The sequence below is a fragment of the Biomphalaria glabrata genome, chromosome 17 (assembly GCF_947242115.1).
Source record: "Biomphalaria glabrata chromosome 17, xgBioGlab47.1, whole genome shotgun sequence".
In the NCBI taxonomy this organism is placed as follows: domain Eukaryota; kingdom Metazoa; phylum Mollusca; class Gastropoda; family Planorbidae; genus Biomphalaria; species Biomphalaria glabrata.
Genome location: NC_074727.1, coordinates 18400473 through 18422102, shown reverse-complemented (window position 1 = coordinate 18422102; position 21630 = coordinate 18400473). Strand labels below are relative to the sequence as shown.

Below are 21630 nucleotides of genomic sequence, written 5' to 3'. Positions count from 1 at the left end.
TTTAAAAATACAGCGAACTTCAGTTTACAACAAGAGTCTAACATCTTTCTCATCATTTGTTTCACAAAACTGTTGAAAGCTGAGCTTATTTTCGGTGCGGGTTTGTATTTTATTTACAATTTTCATAATTAGATTCAAATAGAAATGAAATTGTGGGCTAAACTTTTCTTAAGATGTTGCCTGTGTATCATAACTCACAAGGTGAATAGTGAATAGATCTGTTCTTTGGTCTATATTACTTATGAAACCCTTTGTAACCACTGATGGACACTAGATACCCTCCGATTACAGAAAAAGATTAAGAATTTAAAAATAGGAAATGGAATTCCTGAACTCAATTTCTAAAGTTGTTTCTGTTCTTAAATTAGAAGCAAGCTAACTCTAATTTGTTTATATTTAGTTCGCCGTCTTAAATTTTGAAGATTTTTTAAAATTTTGTTTCAGTTCACCTCTACGTTCTTCTTTCCCCCTTACCGCCTCCTATTGTGCCCAGCGCCCCCTACCGCCCCTTTTGCTCTCCATGCCCCCCCCCTATCACGAAAATGCCCCCCCATCACGAAAATGCCCCCCCAGGGGGCGATAGCGCTCCCGTTGAAGACCACTGATCTAGATCAATGCTGTCTTGTATTTTTGCCTCCGCGTGAATAGCAAGATTACATGACACCTGGCAGTGGCTTAATATTTAATGCCAAAACAAAAATGTTGGACATTCATTTGGGTCCCTCTCAAGTGGTGGCTCGGGGGGACTTTCGAATTTGGACCCCCTCCCCCACCCTACGCCACTACCTGCATGTTTGCATACTTTTAATGATATGTCATGTTATTAGACTAATTAAAGAGCCTTACAAACAGAGAGCAAAAGATATTTTCCTAAAGTCACTCCGACATTCAAATTTAAGATTATATTAAAACCTTTAAAAAATAATGACACGATTATGTTCACTCTACTTTATATCAATTTAAAACCTTGTTAAGGTTATTTGTTATATGATATACATTTTTTTTCTAAATTAACTTTGATTCGTAAAGATCGTTCAGTTATTTATCATGAATGTAATTATAAAACCAAAACCTGAACAGCAGCCTCCCCTTCCCCCCCCCGGATGCATTTCACGATTTAGTTTCGCATTCTCCCATTTAAAAAATGTGGATCGAGTTATTATAAAAGAAACAAAACCTAAAAATACAATTTCTAATATCGTTTGAAATAGAACATGTGAAAACTCGTGTACTCTAGGACACTTTTTTTTTATTCGTCGAAGTAAACATAGAAAAAACACATTTAGTCAACAATCAAACAACAACATTAACAAAACACTGAACATGAACTCTGAAGACTAAATATGAAGAGGGATATACAACATATAACCCTTTATACTGTGATATACAGTCTTTAAAAACATGATACAATGCAAGTTAAAAATAATGAAGAAAGTTTCGCCTAACGAATATGTTAGGCGAAGATCAGGTGCACTAAAATCACTTTCTTATACACACACGCCTACATACCAAGTTAAATGGCTCAGTGAATCACATACCATGTTAAATGGCTCAGTGAATCACATACCAAGTTAAATTGCTCAGTGAATCACATACCAAGTTAAATGGCTCAGTGAATCACATACTAAGTTAAATGGCTCAGTGAATCACATACCAAGTTAAATTGCTCAATGAATCACATACCAAGTTAAATTGCTCAATGAATCACATATATGCTATTTTACTAGTTCAGTAAAAGTTGAACCCTTTTGTGAAGCCCATTGATCTATACACTATCCCTCAAGTCATAGCGTTTAGGGAAAAAAAAACAAAGCCAAAAAATTAAATTGTTGAAAACAATTATATCTAGGTGAGCAGGGCAACTCTATATCTTCCAACACAATTAGGTGAGCAGGGCAACTCTATATCTTCCAACACAATTAGATGAGCAGGACAACTCTATATCTTCCAACACAATTAGATGAGCAGGACAACTCTATATCTTCCAACACAATTAGATAAGCAGGACAACTCTTCCAACACAATTAGGTGAGCAGGACAACTCTTCCAACACAATTAGGTGAGCAGGACAACTCTTCCAACACAATTAGGTGAGCAGGACAACTCTTCTAACACAATTAGGTGAGCAGGACAACTCTTCCAACATAATTAGGTGAGCAGGACAACTCTTCCAACATAATTAGGTGAGCAGGACAACTCTTCCAACACAATTAGGTGAGCAGGACAACTCTTCCAACACAATTAGGTGAGCAGGACAACTCTTCCAACACAATTAGGTGAGCAGGACAACTCTTCCAACATAATTAGGTGAGCAGGACAACTCTTCCAACATAATTAGGTGAGCAGGACAACTCTTCCAACACAATTAGGTGAGCAGGACAACTCTTCCAACACAATTAGGTGAGCAGGACAACTCTTCCAACACAATTAGGTGAGCAGGACAACTCTTCCAACACAATTAGGTGAGCAGGACAACTCTTCCAACATAACTGCAGATTCTGCCCAGGCCGCTTTTCAACTGTCAGCAATCAGAGACGATCTCCCGAAGACGTGGAGGACCAACCTAAAGTAACACTTGCACATCATGAGTTATTGAGTGTAAACTGGAATGATGCTGGAAGGATTTCCGTCTGGGACCTCTGAAGACTGTTCAATGAAACCTTTAGTGTGTAACGAGTTAATAACTAGCTTCATAGATTGCCTTTGAACGTGGTAAGTTAGACGATAGACAAATATACTTGGAAGTTGGTGTATTTAGCTATGTTGGATTTCGATAAGTATCATCTGTGAATAAAACAAAAGTATGTAATTATGGATTTATTCCGGCTCTATTTTTTTTTACCTCTTTATATCTATTCATCTACCCCCCCCCCCCCAACATTTATCTTAATACTGATGCAATCTTGATGGCATGTTGACACATTCTTCATCCTCGCATTTCCAAAGTCTCTTGTCCTCTAAATTCTGATGCAATATCGTATTGACATATTGATATAATTCCTGCCCCAGCAACTTCAATCTACTTAATCATTATCATTTCATTAATCCTTGATCCACTTATCTTAATCCAGATAAATTTCTTTATTGTTGTTGGTTACAAGAGAGAATATAAAAAAAAAAGATCTGACATTACCACGTTATATATGTTGTAAAAATAAGATTCCCTTTCAGACCTTATGATTTATGGGAAAGATTATATAAAGGTCATCTGTTTCTGTGGTCCACGGTTAACGAGGGTGTCATGTGGCCAGCACAACGACCAAATGCCTTTACTTTTCCCCAACTAATGTCAGTTACCCATTAGAGATGGATGGACTTAGAGGCGCCCAAAGATCCCGAAATTAAAAATCCCTTCACCAGGAACACTGGACCTCTGGTAGTAAAAACAAATAAGGTAAAGCTACCCCTCCCCTTCTCTGCGCTTGCGAACTATGGTTGCGACCACAGTTAACGAGGGTGTCAAGTGATATACCCAACTAAAGTCAGGTACCCATTAGAGTTGGGTGGCCGTTCTAAAAATCTCGAATCAAATCCCACTCTTCACCGGGATTCCAAATAGAGAAGCCTCGGTTTGGGAGCTGGGTTCTTTACTATTCGGCCACCGTGCCGTAGCAAGGGTTTGGCGAGAAGATAGTGGCGTTATTCCCCATTCTTTACCTAATAAAAGTTTGAAATTGGTTTGTTCTTTTTGTTGAAACACCAAAGTGGGAGATAGCTCCCTACGCCCATAGATAAAAGTAAAGTTACCCTTTCAGATCTTGCGATCTAAAGGGCAGATGATGTTAAGGTCTTCTGTTTCTTTGGCCAACGACTAACGAGCAGGGTGTCATGTAGACAGCACAACAACCAACAACTTTACTTTCCCCAACCTATGTCAGGTACCCATTACAGTTGGGTAGACTCATGGGTGCCCTGAAAATCACGAAATTCAAAATCCCAGTCTTCACCGAGATTCGCACCCAGGACTCCAGGTTCGGAAGCCAAGTGCTTAAACACTCAGCCACCTCACCCCCCTACCCCCATAGATTGATTGATACACAACTGTAAAATATGCGCCTATTTTTTAACTTGTATTTTGTTGTTTCGTCTATATTATTCCTTTGGTGTCACTCCCCGATCACCTAGTGCACCCCGCACATTTCGCGCCCCCAGAGCGACGCCACTGACAGAAACCCCTTTGGTCTACAAATGTTCTAAGTCGATAGCTTGAGCTGATGATGAAAGAACAAGTCCAGGGAAGGAAGACTCGTTTATGAATCTAGGTATTGCAAGCAAGCATTGAATCGAGACAGATAACGTTGCCCTAACCTGGGGTCATTAAAATATGCCTAGATATTTGGCGCATGCAGGTCGATGTCTCCCTTATGGTAAACACCAACAGGTGGCCTCGGTAGATGTACTGGAACTGGAAGTCATGGACAAAGCATGAGGCGTTGAACCTGCCGATACTCTGGTCGTTTAAGTAAACGCAGCCGGTAAAAGTCTCCAACGGGCTGACGCAATATCTGTTGAAGAATATAAAAAAATTTACAGAATTATCAATGAAAGAATGCATGCCACTGACAATACTGAAACAAAACACTTTGGTTATATAGTTTTAAGTTCATATTTCGTATTAATGTGCCCCGTATCAATACAAAGCTTATATAAACTCACTCTGTCTGGTATAAATCTCGAACACGTTATTTCCTCCACTTCCCAGCCTCGGATCAAGATGAAATTTTGCGCAATAATTTATATTGTTCCTAAAAAAATATGAATTAATTAAAATATTAACCATTTAGCTAATTAAATAGTGATAATTGTTTAAAAATGTGTTTGATATCGAAAAGACAAATAAATCTTACAGTATCGAGAAGTGTCTGTAAATGTGGATAATCTCTTTTTTTTTCCCTATGTATTTTTTAATTCTATGTTTATAAACGTAGTGAAACAATCTAGATTCTAGATCTATGCATTGTTGTTGTCTTTTGATAACTTGTCATAAGTAGACACTGTGACAGGTGGGGAAATGTGACGTGTGTTTGGCGCGTTTTATGTCTAGGGGATGATTATTTTTAAAGCTATCACACCCCAACCTATCAGCATATGAATCGGGAGCAGACACGCAACGAGACAAAGCAAAGAAAGATAGATACAAAAGTTAAAATAAAGAATATTTATTTACATAAATATACATATAAGAATAAAGAGGGGGAGGGTTTGCATCTATCTCTAGTATATTCTATGTTTAATCATCACTCTGGCACCTAATAAGAGAGTATGTCACTTTGTCCTCTGACTTAGCTGGTTGTCCTGTTGATGTCGCAGCTGGCTGTGTCCTGGCTTGAGGTTCTGCAGCTGGAGGTGGCGCTCTAGCGGATAGAGGGACGCCGGTGATATAGTTCTTGTGGAGTCTCAATCCCCAAAATCTAATATCTGTAGTGGGCACAGTAGGGCGGGTGGCCGGCTACCGTGGGCACAAGGTTACTGCGGGCAGAGCTGATCTGCCGTGGGCAGCGTAATTGACAGGATATGTCCAGTGAGTTGCAGAGGGTTGGCGTAGCTATGATGTCTCACACAGATCTGAATCTATAGGGACGTCGCACTAATAGCTTGACAGGTGGGCTGTCGAATAGGCGGGCAATGCCGATAGCGCCAAGTGGTAGAGTTGAGTAGATCTCAGTAGGCAAGTGCAGTGCTGAATAGCACTAAGCACATAAATAGGCAGGTAAATAGATCGTTGATCCAATAAATAGGCAGGTAAATAGTTGAGTAGTGTCGAGTAGACACTAAGCGGCAAATAGCAAATAAATAGGCAGGTAAATAGGCAATAGGTGATTCTTGATATCAAACAAATAGGTGATTAATCCAATAGATGAATAGGCAGGTCAGTGAGCTAGGGCAGTGCTGAATAGCACTAAGCACAAAGATGGTAGGTGATTCTTGATATCAACTAAATAGGCAGACACATGAGGGAGGCACCAGGTATTCCTCTAGGAGAAAGAATGTATGAAGTAGTCCAGACTCAATAGCTCAACGACAATGAGAAATAAGAGGGTCTGATTTGATTTGGATCTACTTTATATATGCCTGGAGAATGTGGGCGGGAACAGGAAATGTCCTAGGCTAAGAATTATCTTACACGTGGGTGAATTAGACTTGAGATGGGAGCGTCGAGAGGCACTTTGACTCGAGTAATCTCCTAGATCAAAGAGAGACGTAGGAGAAAGGGGGGGGGGAGGAGTGACTTGCATTCCACACAAGGTGGTGTCCACTGCGGCTGTCAGACATCCTGTCGATAAGATCAAAGTCTGTCACGAGTCTTTGCCCCGGTCAAGGGAAGATAACTCGAAAGACGTGGCCTAGCTATCTCCAATGTGGTCAACTAAGTCTAGCCTGGAGCGGAAAAGGTGTGGCGGGTGAATACTTTAGGGGTAGGATGGGGAAATAATTAAAATAAAATAAATAAATAATGAAAAATAATAATTAATGCGGTGATAATTTAGAGTGACTCTGACAGCGAGTTTTTGACTTGTCACAGACACAAATTGGAAGCTGAAACAATGAAGGATGCATGCATGTGACAAATATAATGGCAGAACCAAGTACATTTTTATGAATTGAAAGAAACTGGTGAATTAAATCTAGAGGAATAATGGAAGCCCTGACGTTGGGGAACAAAACATGGACCCTCCGACTCGACCCACACCAATGACAAGGGCACAAAATATGGACCCTCCGACTCGACCCACACCAATGACAAGGGCACAAAATATGGACCCTCCGACTCGACCCACACCAATGACAAGGGCACAAAATATGGACCCTCCGACTCGACCCACACCAATTACAAGCACACAAAACATGGACCCTCCGACTCGACCCACTCCAATGACAAGGGCAGAAAATATGGACCCTCCGACTCGACCCACGCCAATGACAAGAACACAAAACATGGACCCTCCGACTCGACCCACACCAATTACAAGCACACAAAACATGGACCCTCCGACTCGACCCACACCCCCGCTTCCCTCCTATGCCTATGCGTAGCCACCTGAACTGCCACATTCCTCTTAATTCTGTGACGCCTTGTTGAGCCCCGCCTGGGTTCCCCCATATCGACGATGCCGGAGGCCGAGAGGCTGAGCACACCGTGGATTCCTAGGTATTTCTTTACTGTACCACTAATAACTGTGAAGGAGCAGTTAACTAAGAATACCTGATATGGACGTTGCTGGTTGTCAGCACAATTCGATTATCTGAGATCGGAACGGACTTCCCATCCACAAACAATGTCTCCGTTAGTTTTTCTGTTTCAAGAAACATTAGCAGCAGATTAACTGAAGCTCCACGAAGATAATAATAACAATAATAATAATAATAATGGAATCTACAGTCATAGAATGTTAATGTTGTTATAGGACATAAATAACATCCTTTCATAGCATTATTATCTTTTTAATGAATGGAATGGTCTCCGCTGGTTTACTTACAAAAAAAATTCCCACTATTTTATAAAGGGCTTACCTTCCACAAAAGAATGTTTAAGATCAGTTATCACTTCTCGCTTGTATAGTGTTAGCAGACAACTACAAGCTGGATGCCCTAAATGAATTCTGCTATGTTAGATCTACAATTCAAAATGACCTGTCCCTAGAAGAGGAGATAAAAAAAAACGCATAGGGAAGGCTGCATCGACCTTCGCTAGACTCAGACCAAGAGTTTGGGAAAACCAGAAACTCACTATTGCGACCAACATGGAGGTCTACAAGGCATGCGTTCTGAGTATGCTACTGTACGGCAGTGAGTCGTGGGCTTCCTACCCAAAGCAAGAGAGAAAACTGAACTCCTTCCACTTGCGCTGCCTCCGAAGGATCTTGAAAATCACATGGCAAGAGAGAAAACTGAACTCCTTCCACTTGCGCTGCCTCCGAAGGATCTTGAAAATCACATGGCAAGAGAGAAAACTGAACTCCTTCCACTTGCGCTGCCTCCGAAGGATCTTGAAAATCACATGGCAAGAGAGAAAACTGAACTCCTTCCACTTGCGCTGCCTCCGAAGGATCTTGAAAATCACATGGCAAGAGAGAAAACTGAACTCCTTCCACTTGCGCTGCCTCCGAAGGATCTTGAAAATCACATGGCAAGAGAGAAAACTGAACTCCTTCCACTTGCGCTGCCTCCGAAGGATCTTGAAAATCACATGGCAAGAGAGAAAACTGAACTCCTTCCACTTGCGCTGCCTCCGAAGGATCTTGAAAATCACATGGCAAGAGAGAAAACTGAACTCCTTCCACTTGCGCTGCCTCCGAAGGATCTTGAAAATCACATGGCAAGAGAGAAAACTGAACTCCTTCCACTTGCGCTGCCTCCGAAGGATCTTGAAAATCACATGGCAAGAGAGAAAACTGAACTCCTTCCACTTGCGCTGCCTCCGAAGGATCTTGAAAATCACATGGCAAGAGAGAAAACTGAACTCCTTCCACTTGCGCTGCCTCCGAAGGATCTTGAAAATCACATGGCAAGAGAGAAAACTGAACTCCTTCCACTTGCGCTGCCTCCGAAGGATCTTGAAAATCACATGGCAAGAGAGAAAACTGAACTCCTTCCACTTGCGCTGCCTCCGAAGGATCTTGAAAATCACATGGCAAGAGAGAAAACTGAACTCCTTCCACTTGCGCTGCCTCCGAAGGATCTTGAAAATCACATGGCAAGAGAGAAAACTGAACTCCTTCCACTTGCGCTGCCTCCGAAGGATCTTGAAAATCACATGGCAAGAGAGAAAACTGAACTCCTTCCACTTGCGCTGCCTCCGAAGGATCTTGAAAATCACATGGCAAGAGAGAAAACTGAACTCCTTCCACTTGAAAATCACATGGCAAGAGAGAAAACTGAACTCCTTCCACTTGCGCTGCCTCCGAAGGATCTTGAAAATCACATGGCAAGAGAGAAAACTGAACTCCTTCCACTTGAAAATCACATGGCAAGAGAGAAAACTGAACTCCTTCCACTTGCGCTGCCTCCGAAGGATCTTGAAAATCACATGGCAAGAGAGAAAACTGAACTCCTTCCACTTGAAAATCACATGGCAAGAGAGAAAACTGAACTCCTTCCACTTGCGCTGCCTCCGAAGGATCTTGAAAATCACATGGCAAGAGAGAAAACTGAACTCCTTCCACTTGAAAATCACATGGCAAGAGAGAAAACTGAACTCCTTCCACTTGCGCTGCCTCCGAAGGATCTTGAAAATCACATGGCAAGAGAGAAAACTGAACTCCTTCCACTTGAAAATCACATGGCAAGAGAGAAAACTGAACTCCTTCCACTTGCGCTGCCTCCGAAGGATCTTGAAAATCACATGGCAAGAGAGAAAACTGAACTCCTTCCACTTGCGCTGCCTCCGAAGGATCTTGAAAATCACATGGCAAGAGAGAAAACTGAACTCCTTCCACTTGCGCTGCCTCCGAAGGATCTTGAAAATCACATGGCAAGAGAGAAAACTGAACTCCTTCCACTTGCGCTGCCTCCGAAGGATCTTGAAAATCACATGGCAAGAGAGAAAACTGAACTCCTTCCACTTGCGCTGCCTCCGAAGGATCTTGAAAATCACATGGCAAGAGAGAAAACTGAACTCCTTCCACTTGAAAATCACATGGCAAGAGAGAAAACTGAACTCCTTCCACTTGCGCTGCCTCCGAAGGATCTTGAAAATCACATGGCAAGAGAGAAAACTGAACTCCTTCCACTTGAAAATCACATGGCAAGAGAGAAAACTGAACTCCTTCCACTTGCGCTGCCTCCGAAGGATCTTGAAAATCACATGGCAAGAGAGAAAACTGAACTCCTTCCACTTGCGCTGCCTCCGAAGGATCTTGAAAATCACATGGCAAGAGAGAAAACTGAACTCCTTCCACTTGCGCTGCCTCCGAAGGATCTTGAAAATCACATGGCAAGAGAGAAAACTGAACTCCTTCCACTTGAAAATCACATGGCAAGAGAGAAAACTGAACTCCTTCCACTTGCGCTGCCTCCGAAGGATCTTGAAAATCACATGGCAAGAGAGAAAACTGAACTCCTTCCACTTGCGCTGCCTCCGAAGGATCTTGAAAATCACATGGCAAGAGAGAAAACTGAACTCCTTCCACTTGCGCTGCCTCCGAAGGATCTTGAAAATCACATGGCAAGAGAGAAAACTGAACTCCTTCCACTTGCGCTGCCTCCGAAGGATCTTGAAAATCACATGGCAAGAGAGAAAACTGAACTCCTTCCACTTGCGCTGCCTCCGAAGGATCTTGAAAATCACATGGCAAGAGAGAAAACTGAACTCCTTCCACTTGCGCTGCCTCCGAAGGATCTTGAAAATCACATGGCAAGAGAGAAAACTGAACTCCTTCCACTTGCGCTGCCTCCGAAGGATCTTGAAAATCACATGGCAAGAGAGAAAACTGAACTCCTTCCACTTGCGCTGCCTCCGAAGGATCTTGAAAATCACATGGCAAGAGAGAAAACTGAACTCCTTCCACTTGCGCTGCCTCCGAAGGATCTTGAAAATCACATGGCAAGAGAGAAAACTGAACTCCTTCCACTTGCGCTGCCTCCGAAGGATCTTGAAAATCACATGGCAAGAGAGAAAACTGAACTCCTTCCACTTGCGCTGCCTCCGAAGGATCTTGAAAATCACAAGGCAAGAGAGAAAACTGAACTCCTTCCACTTGAAAATCACATGGCAAGAGAGAGTGTGCAATACGGCTCTCTTGCGCGAACGTGTCTTCCCAGCATCTGTACAGCTCTCAGACAACGACGCCTGCGCTTGCTTGGACATGTTCGCCAGATGGAGGACAATCACAACCCAAAAATCATTCTTTACGGGCAACTCGCGTATGGCTCCAGAATAACTGGCCGCTCCACCTCCAATACTACGAGACCTGAAATCAGTGAACATTGATACCGACCATTGGGAATCTTAGCCCCAGACCGCACTAGATGGAGAGAGATGGTGACCAAGAAAGCTATGGAAAAAACATGGGTATCATTTCTGGAAGAAAAGCGTGCCATATGATAGCCTGCTCCTCTACCACCAAAGCGAGCCACCTTTAACTGCGATATATGTGGACAAGAATGACTCTTCAAAATAGGGCTCCACAGTCTCATTAAAAAGTGTTTGAGATGAACCATAGTCGAAGGAGGCTAACAAGCCAATAGGATGGCATAATAGACCACAAAGTCTAACAAAGAAGGACAAAGACAAGAGATGAGACAAACTGTCAAAACGAGGCTATTTCCTCACTGGTAAACTGTAGGTGGTCAAACTGTAATAAACTAGGCTATTTCCTCACTGATTAACTGTAGGTGGTCAAACTGTAATATTATGTGTCTTATTTTTTCAGTGGAAACTTATTTTCGCAAAGGTTTATCGATTTGCATAAACATACGTGGAAACTCTATCCCAAAATAATTGATTAATCAACTATATTGATTAAACATCACAAAATAATTAATCAAACAACATTAACAATATTGATTAAACCACACAAATAAATTGACTAAACAGCATTAACAATATTGATTAAACATAAAAATAGTTGATTAAAAAATATGAAATACATTGTTTAAACATCACACAATAATTGATTAAAAAACATCAACTGCATTGATAGAACATCACAAAATAATTGAATAATAAGCCACTATATTGACTAAACATCACACACACTTTAACACTTACCGTACATCAGCGGACCGTCAGTTTTATTCGATACAACTCTAGTTCCGTTGTCCAGAGTTACATCCGCATAGAATATGGCGTTCTTGAACTGCTGGACCGCCCTCTGGACGACGTAGAAGTATAAGGCATTCTCTGTCTGCATGCAGCTGGCCCTCTGGCCAAGGTCCTTTTGGGGTTCAAAGCCATATATTATTGAACACGAAAACTCCGATGTCCAGCTGCCAATCTGCAGTTATATAGGATCGATATAATGAGCAAGCATATTGTACCGAGTGAGTGCTGTGGTCAGTGGTGTAATAAATATTGCATGGGCTACTACTTGTACTATTCTATAGCTTTAGAAGTGGGGGGGGGGGTCCCCTTTCAGATAATGGAATCTTCGTGTGCTACCTCTGCTCGCAGAGGCGCAGGCTCTGAATATGAATGTCTTAGAAATGTATATACGCGTCAATCTCAGGTTGGTTTATGTGTGGTTAATCCTTTTCAGGGCCTTATTTACCTATAGACAACACAAACTTAGTTTAGGGCCCCCAAGAAATATTTACCACTGTCATGTCATATCTGGAGTTACAGAGGACTTCAAAAGGGCCCTATATTTCAAATAGATCAGGGTACCTTCATGATACAGCACTGATCATTTCGTTAGAACGTGTGGAATTTTATCTGTACAAAAAACAACACCAATGCTTTGAAGCCACACATTAAGGTTCCATTTTTTAAGGTGTTAAGGTTTGAAAATGTACCAATTTGTTTTTTAAAAAAGAAGCTTCGGTGAAAGACTTATTACTTTTATTGATGTGGCTTCTATACCAAGCATTAAAGCACTAACAAAAACAACAACAGCAATCATGATTTAAAACAGAGAGTGAAAGTTATTTCTATCCTAATATATAGTTATTCAAAGACTGAATCCTACGTGTAACCCTCTAGCCCGATACGACTTTTCTATGAAGAGCGCTGCATTAAAAAGCATTCTCCGAAGAGTCAACAAGAGATACAAAGATAGTCTCTAGAACTCGCTCAAGAAATACGGAATCGACATAGATAGTTCCTAGAACTCGTTCAGTAAAGGCGGAATCGACAAAGAAAGTCTCTAGAGCTCTCTCAAGGAATGTGGAATCGGTGACCACTGAACACGACAACTCCGCTATTCACTCACCAGATTGTCACCGGTGTCTCCGTTGCTAAAATATAAGTTGAAGACATTGACTTTGTCAGCATAGCTCTCCATTATAGTAGTTATAAGCAAAGTGGAAATATCCTCCTCAATCGTGTCGATGGAGTTTCCATAAATGGCGGCCAGCGGAGAATTACACGAGGACCCTCTGATGGCAAAGTTGATAGCTCGAAATTTCTGGGCACTCACAGCTTGATATAATAGCCATATAAATACAATTTAAAAACTAGAAAAAAACATTTTATAAAACTATTTAAAAAAACAATGCTTATATTAAGCATTAGTTTGGTTTTGTAATAGATCTAGACTAACGATAATAAATCTGTAGGATTAGAAATATTTTTTTACCTCTTGTTTTTGTTTAGAGCAATTTCATGCTTTTAGCTTTGTCAATACCCTTTGATCCTATTAAATGTCTGGACCAGTTGGAAAGGGGTTTGGGAAGAAAGAAAGCTGTATCTAGGAGATCGCTTTTTAAATGCATTTATAACAAAAAAAAAAAAGAGAACGACTTGCATTCAATCCATATCATACTCCTCAAGCCAATACACTAACCTTTGTGCCAACGAATCGCTTATGAAAATAGAAGAATAGAAGAATTTATAGCTATGTATTGCTAGCTTCAAACCTAAATCGGGGACCTTCAAAGTATAAAGGGGACTAATTCGACTTATACCACCACATCAGTCAAGTACAATTTATTTCCCTTGTTTGAGATACTAAACAAATACTTAATTACCAATAGTTAATTAACGAATATTTTTTTTAATTGATTCTTGTTTTGTCAGGTAAAAGCTATACTTTTTAAAAACAAAGCTTATATTTAGTGAATCTGTATTAATTATGTTGATTCCTTCATGCAATTATTTTTTAATAGATTTAGACTTACAATTATAATTTCGTGCGACTGGAAATATTTTTATTAATTGTTTTCGTTTAGCGCAACTTTCATGCTTCTAGCTCAGTGCACTTTGGTCCAATCTTTTTGGTGTACCAGTTGGGAAAGGGAGGGGTCTCTGGGAGAAGGTTTTCCGTGCTGTTCTATATGATGTAAATATTGTAAATGTTCTAAATATTTAAAATGTTCTAAATAATTTAAATGCTGTGCATATTCAACCTTTTGTTTATCTTCTCTAGGTCTTACATTATCTATAAGACATTTTTCTTACCTGTCATGCACAAATTAAAAATAATAAAACCAAGAAAATTAACAGGAGGAACAGGAAAAATCTGCATATTTTTTTTTTAAATTGTAGCTTTTTGAGATCTGAATAAAATAAATGAAGAGTCAAAAAAAAGTTTTAATGCATAAAAAAAAGATATAATCATATTAAATGACATCAATCAGTTATTATTTTACATTTGCGTATTCTAAGAATTTAGAAATGTAGCGTTTCAGATAAATCTACATCTTCAGATAACTATAGTTAGGTGAAAGTGGAATACATTCAATAATGTAACTATTTCATTAAAAACAAAATATTGAATTAAGAAAAAAAAGTTCTTAATAATAATAATTATTATTATTATGGCTTTTATATAGCGCTACTTTCATGCTATAGCATGCTCAGAGAGTTATGTTCAAATCTCATTTGTGGACCAGTGGGGGATGGAAGGGGGTATCTGGTAGAAGGTTTTCCGTGCTGCCTTTAGGCGCTCAGTAAAAACAACTTTGGGTGTCGAACTTAGAGTCTCCTTCATAGGTAGCCAAGCCAAGTTCAAGCGTGCTTAGCCTCTCGACCACGCAGTTTGCAACTTGGTGCTGTTATTAAAACCTCTTCCATGTACTTACAAAAAGTTACGGACCTCTTTCAGACCTTATTCCCTCTCTATAGTGTACATAATTCATTTTCCCATAAGAATAGTGAGTAGTAAGCAATATATAATGTACATATAATATAAACGAATATAATATAAACGAATATAATATAAACCAAGTTAACAAACGAGGTGAAAGAAACCTAGGACATTTTATATAGTGTTATGATGCACATTTAAGTGCTCACTACGCCTCGACGCGAATAATTAGATGGCTCATTGTAATCTAAATGACAGATTGTAAAGGTAAGAGAGAGGATACCCCTTTCATACCTTTCAATCTATCTGGGGCAGATAATGCAATGTTTATATGCTTCTATGGCCGACGGTTAACGACGGTGTCATGTGGCCAGCACAATGACCCTAACGTATGTCAGGTATCCATTAGACTTAGAAGTAGAGCACTCAACGTGTCTCATGGGGCGATCTAAAACGTTCGAAATCATGTGTCAAACTACCTTATCATTCAGGATGAGATTAACGAATAGAAATCTTAATAAGATCTAAATTAGTTCTCATCTTATCTAATAATTAGTTCTCATGTTAACATGTTATAAAATAATGTTTCTGGAAGTCGATGTTTTACCCAGTTTGCGTTTGAGACATTGAACTTCAAAACCCAAAACAACATTTGTTTGGTCCTGCAACGTAACGCATTCATTGCAAGGTAATTTGTGTGCTGAAATTGTTTGGTTTTTGTTTCTTTTATGAGTCTTAAAAACAAATGCTCAATTTTTGAACATTTAATTAAAAAAAAAATAATTAAATTATAGAAAATGTAGGCTATTTATTTTTAACGTTCTCGAAAATGGAAAAAAGTTTCTATTCGTTTTGTGTGGTCTGTCTGTCTGTCTGTCTGTCACTTTATATCTCAGTCTTCGTGCAGCTAAACATTTTATGGGATAAAACATTGATGTTGCCAATCTTCTAAGACTAGATTGACACGTGAATACGCATAGGACGTAGGCTTAATTATCTTATCTTTTGAAGGACATGGAGAAGATGGTTGACCATCATTGACTACCTCCATCAACCTTCTTCCCTAGTGCCGTTAGAGAATGGAAATGGGTTGCCTGAATCAGCCTGGAAAACCAAACGATGTAGCAGAGGTTAAGTGATTAATTGACATGCATGACTAGATTGACACGTGAAATGAGTAGGTCGTAATTATCTTCTTTTTGGAAATAACGTCTGTAAAAGATAAGATACGATACGATTAAATAAGATAAGATTAGATAAGATGAGAGATGTTCTTCTATGGCAGTAGAGCTATAAATAGCTTTTAGTTTAGTGTAGCCGATGTACAGAAGGACAGAAGTATTTATAAACAATTCTGTTTTCAAGTTATGTGATCAGAAGTATGTATTTGTGTGTGGAAGGTCGATCTAAGAGGGCCGTCTCTAAGTCAACGTAACAAACTAAAATGATGGGCTGAAATTATGTTAGGGGAGCGTTAAAAGTATGGGGGGTGGGAAGGGGACTTTGGCGCTAAAAAATAATGCGAGCGTTCAATTCGCAGGATGCAATAATAATTTTAAAAAAGCTCCTGTCCGAAAAGCCTCAGAGAGACTTTGAACTATTTCGATACAGAGCTGAAAAATCGATGAATGCTCAAAGATTGTATGTAGAACTATTTTCTAAAGCTTTGAGTGTGAGTGTGTGGAGTGGGGAAGGGAAACAACTGATACCGGTATTTCCCCCAAAAGACCGCAGTCTATTAAAGCATAAAAAAATAAGCCACGATTGATCTATTATTTTTTATTATTATTTATTTTTAAAGTGTTTTTTAACTAAGTTTACTTATTTTTAATACGCCTTACGTAATTTCCGCTTCTCTTTAGGCGCCGCCGTCTAAATAAAAAAAAACAATAATAATAGCATTAAAAAGATAGATCAAGAGTCTAGAGTCTTTTTACTTATAATTAAAAAAAGCAAAACAAAATGATTAAAACTAATCATAGATGAGTTTATTGTAAATCTAAGTCAGGCAACTCAACTAGGTTCTTCAGTAAATAAATGTGTTTATATACCAGGACTAACACAATAGCCTTCTACATTCCAAGAGTCTTGTTCCTAATTCTACCAATCCTTTCTCCACCAAACCTGAATACGGACCAACGACAGCAGGACAAACACAACAGCCTTCTACATTCCAAGAGTCTTGTTCCTAATTCTACCAATCCTTTCTCCACCAAACCTGAATACGGACCAACGACAGCAGGACAAACACACCAGCCTTCTACATTCCAAGAGTCTTGTTCCTAATTCTACCAATCCTTTCTCCACCAAACCTGAATACGGACCAACGACAGCAGGACAAACACACCAGCCTTCTACATTCCAAGAGTCTTGTTCCTAATTCTACCAATCCTTTCTCCACCAAACCTGAATACGGACCAACGACAGCAGGACAAACACACCAGCCTTCTACATTCCAAGAGTCTTGTTCCTAATTCTACCAATCCTTTCTCCACCAAACCTGAATACGGACCAACGACAGCAGGACAAACACAACAGCCTTCTACATTCCAAGAGTCTTGTTCCTAATTCTACCAATCCTTTCTCCACCAAACCTGAATACGGACCAACGACAGCAGGACAAACACACCAGCCTTCTACATTCCAAGAGTCTTGTTCCTAATTCTACCAATCCTTTCTCCACCAAACCTGAATACGGACCAACGACAGCAGGACAAACACAACAGCCTTCTACATTCCAAGAGTCTTGTTCCTAATTCTACCAATCCTTTCTCCACCAAACCTGAATACGGACCAACGACAGCCTTCCCTGCTTCGCTCCAGGTCCCCACTACAAGAGAGGACTCCTTAGTTTCCAACAATTTAGACTCTTCCTAATATCTTGAGTGAGAGAAAGAGAGAGAGAGACAGAGAGAGAGAGAGAGAGAAATAGAGAGAAGGTAAGAAAAGAAGAGCTGTCTCTTATACTATATTGTAATAGATGCACGCATGGGCGTAGCCAGGATGTTTTTTCTGGGGGGGGGGGGGGGGTTTGGGGGGTGAAATTTTTTATCCCCCGACCCGACCCCCCCCCGCGAAAAAAAATTATATGTATTTGTGTGTGTGTGTGTGTGTACATAATCTTTATTACATTCTGACCCTTCATTCTTTCGGAAGACGTTTATTGTGCCCTAGAATAGGTTCTTCCATGAATAAGTGGAAAAATTGTAGATTCCCCGATATTACTAGCAAAGAGGTCTGGGGGAGCGCTAGGATCTCCCCCAGCGCGGGGCGAAGCCCCCCCCCCCCCCCAAGCACTATTTCTGATATTGAAAACCAACAAAATGCATATTCTGAGGTATCTACAGTGCATTTTCCTGCTATTAAAAAGTTCTATCTCAAAAACCTAATGTGCTATTCTTACTGACTTAGACCCTCCTACGACGTTCAGAGCATTTGACGTCAAGCTGTTTCCATAAAAATCTGTCACTGGTAATGTCTGAAGCCTCTTCCCACCTACCATGAGGACCTCCATGAATGAGTGGCATCAAGTTGTACTAGGATATCATTGCAACTCTTCTTATGCGTAATTCATTATGTTGGAGAACATTTCCCGCAAACTTCATGCGTCGTTCTCTCACAATCTTACTAAGGGGTCGACTCCCAGTTCGGCATAGGATTTCATTGATTTAGACCCGATCTCTATAACTGACTCCTAAAATCTGTCTTAGCCATCTTTGTTGAGCTACATTTAGTGTTTTTTGATTTCGGTAGATGACTATTCATTGCAGTTTATTAATGGAGCCCTGCCACTGGTAAAAATGTGTAACCTCTCTTGAATACGCTCTTGGAATTAAGTGACTGTAGTTTGCTTTAGATTTTATATCGAAAAGAGAAGTTTTATCGTCAAAATCTTCTGTTGGGGCATTTCTACCTCAAAATGCTCTGTAGGGGGATCTTAGACTCAAAACCATCTGGAGGGGTTTTAAACTTAAAAAAAAAACCATCTGTAGAAGAAGGGTTTAAACTCAAAACCTCCGATTAGCTTGGCTACGCTCAAATAATTTTAGTGTGTAATTTGCTTTTTTTTTATATTGAAGATGTATTTTTAGCACCAAACCCCTCTGAATGGGGGTTTAAACTCAAAACCCCTTTCGGCAACGCTCATAACATTTTGAGTGCGTAATTTGCTTTTTTTTTCTTACACTGAAGATGTATTTTTATCCTCAAACCCCCCTAGCGGGATTTTAGAGTGAGTAATTTTCTTTTATTTATATTGAAGAGGTACTTTTTAGCTTCAAACTCCACTGGAGGGGAGTTTAAACTCAAAACCCCTTAGACTAAACTCATAATATTTTCAGTGTATAATTTGCTTTGTTTTTATTATTAAAGAGGTATTTTTTACCTTCAAACCCCGCTGAAGTGGGGTTTAAACTCAAAACTGAGTCAAAACCCATTTAGATACGCTCATAACATTTTGAGAGCGTAATTAGCTTTTTTTTTATATTAAAAGGGGGGTTTATCGTAAATTTTAGAGGGGGTTTTAAAATCAAAATCTTCCTTAACTGTGCTCTTGTAATTAGAGGATTTTCGTTTGCATTTTTCTTGTTTTGTTTTATAAAAGAGGGGGAGTTAACTGCAAAAACGCAGGTAGGGGGTTTAAAACTCAAAGCCCCTGGTAGGGGGTTTTAATCTCAAAGCCCTTAGTAGGGGTTTTTAAACTCGAACCCCCCTGGTAGGGGGTTTTAAACTCAAGGCCCCTTTGGTTGTGCTGGGGCAAGTGATGGTTTAGTATTAAAATCTCACCTAAAATAAACAAAATCAAAGCAAAAAATCAGTCACTAAATTCCGACTCGGGGAGGGGGGGATTTCATTTCGGGAGGGGGGGGGTTGAACCCCAAACCCCCCCCCCCCCGGCTATGCCCATGGTTATGCACGTAATTACGGGCTAGAATGTATTGTCTGTGCAATGTTACAGCTTGTGTTTGTTTTCTATTTATATACAAAGAAGTATAAAAAATATTTTAGCTAGCAATGAAGTGTACTATATTTAAAAATAAATGGATTCTATCAAAATAAGTAAAAAAAAAAGATTTTTTTTATTGCAGAATTTTAATAATGATGAGTTTCAAAATTGATTTAGCAATTTAATATCTTTTTAACTATTTAATTTTTTTTAAATTATGAAATAAAATTCAAAATGTTCTTATTAAAACACCAAAAGAGTTCTCTATACCGTTGTACTAAAAAAATGAAATACTGAAAGGTCATTCTTGTAAAGGTTAAAATTGTCATTTATTTCAAATATGTACTGCTGTACCAATTTTGGAACATTGAAGGTCAAATATTATTAAACAATTTGTGTCTTTATGGTAATTACACTGAAAAACATATCCAATATTTAATTCACATAAAATTCAACATTTTGAAGCGATATTTGCAAATTTCTGAATAAAAAACTTGTAGATTTAGCTTTCAAAAAGAGATTTAATTTTTAAAAATCTATAAATAACCTTACATATTATGTTACTATGTCTGTCTTGTGGCATTTGAGTAGAGCATTGACTTTCCAAACTTAGGGTGCAGAGTTCAAATCTTTACTCTGAAATATTTTTTATATACGTTTTTAATACTTTTTTTATTTTAAAGAAATGATTAACTGTATTGACATAAACTAAAAAATTGCCATTTTATCTGAAAATATATTAAGTGCTTACCTATTTGCAGCCAGCAGAATGGTTTCTATTTGGCCCGCCACAAGATTTTGTAAAAATAATTGAGAATAGCCTCCCTTACACATTTAAAGCTGTTCAAATACAATTGGAAACATAAGTGTTATGATTTTTTGAATTTTCATGATTTAAGACTTGTGTGTTTCGCACAAGATTTCGCTAAACGTTAGTGTTAATTTGGTGTTTATCTACTTTATAGTTCTAAGTTACCACTCACCCTCAAACTGACTGACTGATTGATTAAAGGAACTCTATAACGGCCTCTTGTAACGGTGAAGCTAGGAGTAAGACCTTTTAGGGTTTGTAGCATGATATCTAATAGCAGATTGAGCATTCAATCTCAAATGCTCAAATGGCTTTCAGAAAATGCAAGAATCGACTACAATGTCAACTCACTTTATCACCACTGCTTCTACAACAAGGAAATGTTCTGTCCCTCATTGATCGCACCACAAGCCAAGAGTCTAGAGACAGACTTAGTACAAGCGAAGGAAGACAACCTAAAAGAATAGACGGACCTGTCTTTCAAAGAGATACTATCTAAGGCAAAAAAATGTAGAGTAATGGAGAATGACGGGGAACAGATCTTGTGTGGTGCCCCAACGGTCCAACAGATTAAGGAAGTGATTGCAAACTTCACCCGCGGGCCTACTCTAGCCCGCTGAAAGGTTAAAATTAGTTATTTCCCTTACACTTACAATGTAAACATTTTAAACTTTGAATTTTCACGATCTAAGACTTTTTGTGTTTCGCACAAGATTTCTCTGCACCTTGAAGTAGCCTCAATCAGGTGACTGTTGATTTGGTGTTTATCTACTTTACAGTTCTAAGTGACCACTCACTCTCAGACAGACTTGACTGATTCATTGTTCAAAATATTTTTTGAAGTCGGAGAGTTGAGCGGTTGGGAAGGTCGGGGGGAGGGAAAGAAAAGTGACCCTCGAATTTACGTACCGTGTGATTGTCAAAAGAGCTGAGCCGAAGACTCCTTGAATTCTAAGCTTGTAAGCCTGCTTGAACAAACCGTTCTGTCTGGAAGAGGTCCAAGTCAATGTCTATGTAAAAACATTGCTATTTCCGATATTTCCGGCACTCCGGGCGCATGGACTAAACTGCATGGCAGAAGGCCGAGCACACCGGGAACCCCCGCCATTTTCCTATGTTTTACCAAGCCAACCGTACAGGACTCGCCATTAGTGTAGCGGTCCCTTTACGATCTATAGTCTAAGTAAGAA

At 39.5% G+C, this 21630-nt stretch overlaps 1 protein-coding gene across 1 annotated transcript; it reads right to left on the bottom strand.

Moving 5' to 3' along the window:
* Positions 1 to 1249: 1249 nt before the first annotated feature.
* Positions 1250 to 15382, bottom strand: LOC106068880 (uncharacterized). The gene is made up of 7 exons (XM_056014917.1): positions 15292 to 15382; positions 14057 to 14154; positions 12870 to 13078; positions 11711 to 11936; positions 7205 to 7295; positions 4309 to 4505; positions 1250 to 2784 (listed from the first exon to the last, which is right to left on the bottom strand). The coding sequence occupies exons 2-7, from the start codon at positions 14121 to 14123 to the stop codon at positions 2759 to 2761; spliced, it is 816 nt and encodes a 271-aa protein (XP_055870892.1). The 5' UTR covers positions 14124 to 14154; positions 15292 to 15382; the 3' UTR covers positions 1250 to 2758.
* Positions 15383 to 21630: the final 6248 nt, after the last annotated feature.

Coding starts and splice junctions, on each gene's coding strand:
- LOC106068880 (XM_056014917.1), bottom strand. CDS start 14,123: ATGCAGATTTTTCCTGTTCCTCCTGTTAATTTTCTTGGTTTTATTATT. Junction 11,937..12,869: donor GAGACACCGGTGACAATCTG/GTGAGTGAATAG, acceptor ATATAACTGCAG/ATTGGCAGCTGGACATCGGA. Junction 2,785..4,308: donor GCATATTTTAATGACCCCAG/GTTAGGGCAACG, acceptor TTTTATTCACAG/ATGATACTTATCGAAATCCA.